Source organism: Pelmatolapia mariae, linkage group LG3_W (genome assembly GCF_036321145.2).
Source record: "Pelmatolapia mariae isolate MD_Pm_ZW linkage group LG3_W, Pm_UMD_F_2, whole genome shotgun sequence".
NCBI lineage: Eukaryota > Metazoa > Chordata > Actinopteri > Cichliformes > Cichlidae > Pelmatolapia > Pelmatolapia mariae.
In genome coordinates this window covers 16,697,846-16,706,348 of record NC_086229.1, presented here as the reverse complement: position 1 = coordinate 16,706,348, position 8,503 = coordinate 16,697,846, and the positions used below count along the sequence as shown (strand labels likewise).

Here is an 8,503-nt window from a genome sequence, read left to right as displayed (position 1 = left end):
GTACTCAGTTAACATCAATGTAATCGGTGACTTCCCTTAAGCAAAGTCACTCCACTTAGCTATCACTAGGAGCTCAGTAGTGGCCAGCTAATGAGCCCCATATTAAACTATTCCATAAACCCTGCATCTCTCATTTGCTTTCTCACGTTACTTGTCCGTCTCTGCTGAATCCTCTACATGCACACTTAGAAAAACAAACATTAGCAACACACATGGATAATCCTGGAGGTCAGGCACAAATTGACAGGCTCCAGAGGTGCTGTAAAAAGATCATAAAGTTCTCACATGTTATTCACATCGTCAAAGTAACCTTTAACATTTTCCCAACAGCACAGTGTAACAGCATAATCAACATATAGCCTGTAGGTTCCCTTCACTCATAAACCCAGTAATCCTGTAATAGAAAAAACATCAACCATTAGTGTGCCCTACTGTAACTCACATAATCAAACACATGATTAACTCTCTGCTGTAGAAAAGAAATGTTAACGCTGCGCACAAGCCAATAAATAACACACCCCTGATAGATTCTCAAACACAGAAAATGGCATTTAAAAGGTTAGATCGTCACACAACCTCGAATGTTGCTGTCATCTTCCTGCGCCTTGTAAGAAGAAACACACATAGATTTATCTGCACCTTTGTCAGGTGGGGGTTAACTTTGCACAGTCGTGTTACATCAGTAAAATCGTGCCAGCTTTTGTCAGCTGTTGTCAATCAGTCAGTTTTATTTCTCTTACTCATTTGTTATTCACTCATTCATGCATTCATTCATTCTTTGCTAAAAGTGGAACCCATCGACGCATTCAGTTTCCACACATAGCAAAATGATGTTATTTTAAAAAGAAAAAGAAGAAAATTTCAAAAGAAGAATTTAGGCTGGATTATCTCGCTGAGTCCTTTTTCACAGGGACTTTCATTTTAATTATCCCAGATAAGTGACTTTCTCCTGAGCCCATTTTAATTTTTTGGAGAAAGTCAACGGTTTGCAACGGTTTCCTCGACATGTCGTATAGCGCTTTTGTTCCAGTCGTGCAGATCTGCTCAAACAGAGATTATCAAACAAAACTCTCAGTGCACTGTGAAAGTATCAAAATAAAAAGGCCTTGTTAAGTCATGACACACGCTCCTCATCTCAGGAGGGTAAATCATACCATTAGCATGATTTATCAAACCATCATACTAATTGGCAGGCTCAACTTCACAACAAAAGAAAAATCATCAGCTAGATAAACACCAAACCAACCATCAGCCGCACGACACACAACATAAGCCTAATGTCTTATTAGCTATGATTTTAATCTGTACCTTTTTACTCATTTAGGCCAAAGATCTCATTTAGTTTTCCTTTTTTCCCCGTCATCATAAAACATGTGACATGTTGTCATGCATTTCACAAAAGAAGTTCGTTCTTATGTATTCAGAGTTGTGTATCTGGGTGCAGGATTCATTCACACATCACAACAGGAAACTCAGTGTTTTAGAGTCTCCACTCAAACAAACTCCAACACTTCCCATTCACTCGTGCTAGAATTCAGTCACCTTGCATTAATCTAAGAACGATCAACTAATTTGCATATCAGCTATTAACCCACTAAGATGACAGGACAACAGAAATGCATGTTCAAAATATCATCACAAAAATAGAATTTCCCTCATACAGTAAAATATTTTGTGCTGCATCAATCAGGCAGAAAGCATCTCCCAATTTACTATATAAACAACTGAATTTATTGTCTGATCCCTGGTTGGTCAAACCAGAATCTTTTTTCCCACAAAAATTAAACTGTTGTCCTGCAACCATAGAGAGTTAACTGTCAGCATTGGATAAATTCAGCATTTAATAACAAGCGTCTGTTAAATTGACACTATTTTAACACGGATGAGAGATAACAAGCTGATCTTCATTGCACGTATGTTTGTTATTAGGCAGGTTTAACCAATGTCTGTGGAGCTACATCTCCAGCAGGGCATGTTCTTAAAGCTGCCTTTCCTACACACTTCTCTGCTATTAATTGATCATTTTAACTAACGTGCTATGAGTCCACTGATCTTTTCATCACACGAGGTGACTTGGACAAGATGATAAACAGACTCACATGCTCAAGATGCTGTCTAATCTTCATGGACTCTCTTTTGGTTGTGTTAGTAGGGTTAATGCATGTTCTGCTTGTGTGTGTGATTTTGTATATGTTTCTTTTTGCAGTGGTTCAGATTCCTTCACAATTTTCCTACTTAAGCAGTCAGTATTATTTTCCCCAGGTTTGCTAACCCAAATTTTGATTTCCCACATTAAACAACAGCATTCCTCTGTGTTCTCACCTACTCTCACTCTGTTGTCCTCTCCCACTTCAACAGTCCAATGGCCGGCAGTTCTTCTTCAGCTTTGTCCTGTTCCACTGTCTCTTCTTGCCATTTTCTCCAAAGGTGACAAATGTCAAACTCCAACAGTCTCCTCAGTTCTTTTCACAAGCACAGTGAAGTTGCAGCTTGTTGGAAACACAGTGCCATTCATCAATCAGTCAGGATGATGGGTTTGCTCTTCTTCTCTGATGCTGTTTGTCCACACTGCTGCTGCTTGCTGGGTCTCTTTGCTCAGGACTCTGCTGCTGTCTCTTTATCTGCCACGTTATTGCTCTTTGGAACTGCATTCCTTGTCTTCAGGGAGGAGTGAGAGCTCGTTTGTGAGGTTGAGGGACACATGGAGCTGTAAATAAGTTAGCCAGAAACCTGGCCTGAATGTTTCCAATGATCTTAAACTATACCTTTATTCTGACCGCTGCATGTGGAAAATCGGTCCAGGTCTGCTTTAATCTGAAAGTGACAAAACTAAGACATTTTCATTATTATCATCACTGCTTAACCGACACACAGAACTCTCTCTCTGTCTTTTGTGAACTCTCCTTTCTTAAAAGCAGAAAATAAGACTGTAGTTGTTCTTGGCTGATAAACACAAAACCTTTTTCTTATGATTATTTTTTTTCATCTACAATGTAAATTTCGTCTCTTTTTTACATTTTTTTTCCTTACACTAGCTGGTGACCTGCAGAATCACCGCTCTCACAATTGGCGACAATTACTTTTACACAACGCACACACACATCTGTGATCAGGCACATTCACACTCACTTTTTTCATCTGCGTAAATAAATCATATGGCTGATGATATGTGCCATGGTGATCCATAAGTATGATCACAAATTTATCTAGTTAGTTTTCGACCCAACAAAACAAATAAACAAAAAACATGATGCTGATGCTATAAACACTGTATACACACGAGTCAAGATGCAGGAAAACTGCTGCGCATCTGAAAGATGAAGCTGAACTCATGGATACGCTACATTTTCGAGTTATCATAGTTTCTCTCTCTTTGATGAGTTCTCAGCCAGCTCCTGATCTGATAATGTGTAGCTTGCTCATCAGCTCAGAAGAGACAGCAACGAAACCTCACACAGTGGTTGCGTGCTTTGCCCACAGTGGCAAAGACTTACACATATTAATTTCAGCTTCTCCATCATGTAGTTTTAGCCATTTTATACAGGGTTCTGCATATTAGTTGTTTTCATAGGTGTGCTCTATATCTCAACAATGGCTCATATTAGAATGACAGTCTTTCACACAAATCAAGTGCCTCTATGCACGTCATTAGTTTAAATATTTACTTATTTTACTTCATCTCATATGTCATTGTACTGAATTTGAGCAACCCTAAGCTTAATGCAGATTACTTTTAACACTGGTTAAATTAATGGTCAGGAGCACAGGCTGTTGTTGATCAGGGCAATCTTAAGAATCATTGTGTCAGCAAGGGGTGGTGGAGGGCATTCACCAGAGCATAGCTTAAATGCTGCTGATGTGGGCTGGCCTTCTCCACACGCTCTTCAAGGCTGCTGTTTTCCTGAAACCGTCAAACATTTGAATCTCTTCTATATATAAGCCTGCGATTAACCGCACGGCTAAGGTCGGCGTGAACCCGCGCAGCTAAGGAGCCATCGCTCTCTTTTGTTTAAAAACTTTGCGCTGCCAGCAGCGAAGTCCAGTCTGTCAACCTCTGATGCACTCTTGGTTGCTTTGGAACCCATGATAACAACAACAACCGTGTCACAGACCGCGCCTGCTCCGCAGTCATTCACACAAACACAACAACACTTTTACACACATAGACATTTGCACGCTAATTTGTCACGAAGTAATTGCGGCTACCTCTCGAACCTAAGCCTAATTCAGTTCCTTTCGGCGAACCTTAACCTATTTTAATTTGTTACGAAGTAATTACGGCTACCTCTCAAACCTAAGTCTAATTCAGTTCCCTTTGGCGAACCTTAACCTATTTTACGCGTTTCATTAAATCTCTGCGGCCGTCTTATATATCAAAATAGTGTTTCTCACCCTCAGACGACTCACTGGTGGTTCAGATTGTCAGACTGAATCCCACCGCCATGGAACAGACCGGCCCGGACTCAAACGTCCCGGGTCCTCCTTGTCTAAGAGGGCTGTGCACAGTCTTCGGTGCTGGCTCCACGGCGTCAGGAAACAGTGTGCCAGATCCTGGAACAGAGTCACAGACAACAGTTCTGATGTTTCTGCTCCGGCTCGGAGGACCAAAACAAATGTCAAGAGATTTATTCTAAAACACTTCTTCAGTTGAGAATCAGAGAGGAGAAACACACTGCAGTTAGTTACTTGCAAGCAAGGGCAGCCACAGCACTCGCACAGAAGTGCGGGCTCTGAGACTCGCGCCGTGCTATTGCCCTGTTCTTTATTTATACATCAGTGGGTGTTTGTTCTTTACATTGGAATGTGGATGTTTAGGTGTGTGTGTGTGTGTGTGTGTGTGTATGTTTCCATAAAATGACTTCCTACCCCTGCTGGCCTGGAAGTCCAGCAGTTCATCTAAACAAAATGCACTTAGAGTAAAACAGACATAGATACGTTTTATCCTGCCATAAAACATTAAAGGAGGTACGACCTCTCCCATGCTCCCAGGATGTGGGTGTGAAAACCAGAACACTCTAGAATCACACAAGCTTCCTAGGATAAGACATTCTTTCAGGATACTATCAACTACATACTTCTAAACACAAATGATTACATGCAGCATTCTACCATAAGTAAACCTATATAATTAAAAGGTAATACTGACATTATATTTAACATTCTATTAACAGATTAACAGATCATAATATCCTATTAGAGTGATTGGAACATGCTGTAGGTATTACAGGTACTGCGCTGCAGTGGTTTGTATCATATCTATCTAATAGACTCCAATTTGTTCAAGTAAATGAAGAGTCCTCTTCACACACTAAGGTCTATTATGGTGTTCCTCAGGGTTCAGTGCTAGGACCAATTCTGTTTACATTATACATGCTTCCCCTAGGTAGCATCATTAGAAGACATAGCATAAATTTTCACTGCTATGCAGATGATACGCAGCTCTATCTGTCCATGAAGCCAGGTAACACACACCAATTAGTTAAACTGCAGGAATGTCTTAAAGACATAAAGACCTGGATGGCCGCTAACTTCCTGCTTCCTAATTCAGATAAAACTGAGGTTATTGTATCCGGCCCTGAAAATCTTAGAAATATGGTATCTAAGCAGATCCTTACTCTGGATGGCATTACCTTGGCCTCCAGTAATGCTGTGAGGAACCTTGGAGTCATTTTTGACCAGGACATGTCCTTCAAGGCACATATTAAACAAATATGTAAGACTGCTTTCTTCCATTTGCGCAACATCTCTAAAATTAGAAATATCCTGTCTCAGAGTGATGCTGAAAAACTAGTTCATGCCTTCATTACTTCCAGGCTGGACTACTGTAATTCTTTATTATCAGGATGTCCTAAAAACTCGCTGAAAAGTCTTCAGCTAATCCAAAATGCTGCAGCAAGAGTACTGACAGGGACTAGGAAGAGAGAGCATACTTCTCCTGTTTTGGCTTCCCTTCATTGGCTTCCTGTTAAATCCAGAATTGAATTCAAAATCCTGCTCCTCACTTACAAGGTCTTAAATAATCAGGCCCCATCTTATCTTAATGACCTTGTAGTACCATATCACCCTATTAGAGCACTTCGCTCTCGCTCTGCAGGCCTACTTGTTGTCCCTAGGGTATTTAAAAGTAGAATGGGAGGGAGAGCCTTCAGTTTTCAGGCCCCTCTTCTGTGGAACCAGCTTCCAGTTTGGATTCGGGAGACAGACACTATCTCTACTTTTAAGATTAGGCTTAAAACTTTCCTTTTTGCTAAAGCATATAGTTAGGGCTGGACCAGGTGACCCTGAATCCTCCCTTAGTTATGCTGCAATAGACATAGGCTGCCGGGGATTCCCATGATGCATTGAGTTTTTCCTTTCCAGTCACCTTCTCACTCACTATGTGTTAATAGACCTCTCTGCATCGAATCATATCTGTTATTAATCTCTGTCTCTCTTCCACAGCATGTCTTTCAACCTGTTTTCCTTCTTTCACCCCAACCGGTCGCAGCAGATGGCCGCCCCTCCCTGAGCCTGGTTCTGCCGGAGGTTTCTTCCTGTTAAAAGGGAGTTTTTCCTTCCCACTGTCGCCAAAGTGCTTGCTCATAGGGGGTCATATGATATGATTGTTGGGTTTTTCTCTGTATTTATTATTGTGCGATCTACTGTACAATATAAAGCGCCTTGAGGCGACTTTTGTTGTGATTTGGCGCTATACAAATAAAATTGAATTGAATTGAATACTCTTTAAACACGAGTTTGTGAACTCTGCAGATTGGGACAGTTTTTCTTTTCTCTGGTAAAATTACAGAACCAGAAATGTGTGAGGCTCTGCTCTGAGATCCAGAACCAGATCACATCTGGGTAGATTTTGCATAGAAAAAGTGTTCATGTGAATTAGTGAGTGATCCTGATGTACTCATTTCTAACTGACTCACTTGGCCTCTCTCAGTGAAAATCTTAGTACACAGAGCTGTCACTACTAAATGTTTCCTTCAGTCTAAATTAAAGCTACAAAGTCAGAAAACACCTGTCTGGCATGAACTGAATTCAAGACCAGTTCTCCAACTGTGAAGCTCCTCCTTTCTCTGACTGGCTGTTCACATTAACCCTGAACTGACAGAGCGTTACTGGACGGAAGAAGATTCGTATTACCAGTGAATCAGTGTGTGTACAGCTCTCTGCAAACTCAGCAGGAATAGTTAGTGTGAAGCTTTTGGCTCTAATGATCCTAAAGGTTTTTATCATGGATCGGCAGAAATGTTTGAAAATGTTGTTCACAATGTTGTTATGTGCACATGAATGATTTGTGTTTCCTCTGCTTATGAAGGTAGAAAGTGTGTGTGAGCTTATGTGAATTCAGCAGCATGGATCAGTGTGAGGACAGAGAGGAGGGAGTCCCTCCCTCTAAAACCACTCTGTGTGGGGAACATGAGAGCCAGACCAAAGCTCAGAGGTGAGATGACTGTCCTAACTGTCCATGACTCTTCTCCATGTCACAGGTCAGCACTCACATCACTGCTCCATCATTATTCACAGGAACCAACCTGAACCTCCACCCAGCTGTGTGTCCTTAAGGAGTGACGACTCAAAACGTGAGCCCCTTGAATTTAAACATCATGGGTCTGCTGCATACAGGTGAGCTGTTAGTAACATGAAGTCTTTGAGAGGTATCCTGATGCATGCTCAGTCATCCAGTTGATTCTGTTCGTCTGGACGTTGCGTTTTCAGTGGTAGAAACATGGCATCACTCATCCAAGTGGCTCACTGTTCCATCATTATTCACAGGAACCAACCTGAACCTTCACCCAGCTGTGTGTCCTTAAGGAGTGACGACTCAAAACGTGAGCCCCTTGAATTTAAACATCATGGGTCTGCTGCATACAGGTGAGCTGTTAGTAACATGAAGTCTTTGAGAGGTATCCTGATGCATGCTCAGTCATCCAGTTGATTCTGTTCGTCTGGACGTTGCGTTTTCAGTGGTAGAAACATGGCGTCACTCATCCAAGTGACTCACTGTTCCATCATTATTCACAGGAAACAACCTGAACCTTCACCCAGCTGTGTGTCCTTAAGGAGTGACGACTCAAAACGTGAGCCCCTTGAATTTAAACATCATGGGTCTGCTGCATACAGGTGAGTTGTTAGCAACATGAAGTCTTTGAGAGGTATCCTGATGCATGCTCAGTCATCCAGTTGATTCTGTTCGTCTGGACGTTGCGTTTTCAGTGGTAGAAACATGGCGTCACTCATCCAAGTCTCTCTTTTTGGATTTACTTTCTTGGATTATTGACCATGCATCAAGACATTTTAACCCACTTTGGCAAGTACTGGCTTGAGCTAATATGACCATGAGCAAATGACACATAAGATGGCTGATTACCTGAACCACCTGTTGTTCAACCTCAGATGCAGACAAAACAGGATTACTCCTAGAAGTCTGCAGATGAGCTCTTCAGTTAAGGGCCTTAAAGCAACAAGAAATCTCGCAGCACTAGCTCCTCAATGAATGTTTCAAAGAAACAAA

General features: G+C 41.4%; 1 protein-coding gene across 1 annotated transcript; it reads left to right on the top strand.

Moving 5' to 3' along the window:
• Nucleotides 1-5,367: 5,367 nt before the first annotated feature.
• On the top strand, nt 5,368-6,468 carry LOC135932617 (uncharacterized; the record flags this gene model as incomplete). Its single annotated transcript, XM_065470109.1, has 1 exon — nt 5,368-6,468. A coding segment is annotated over one exon (897 nt), but the record flags the coding sequence as incomplete, so codon positions are not given.
• Nucleotides 6,469-8,503: the final 2,035 nt, after the last annotated feature.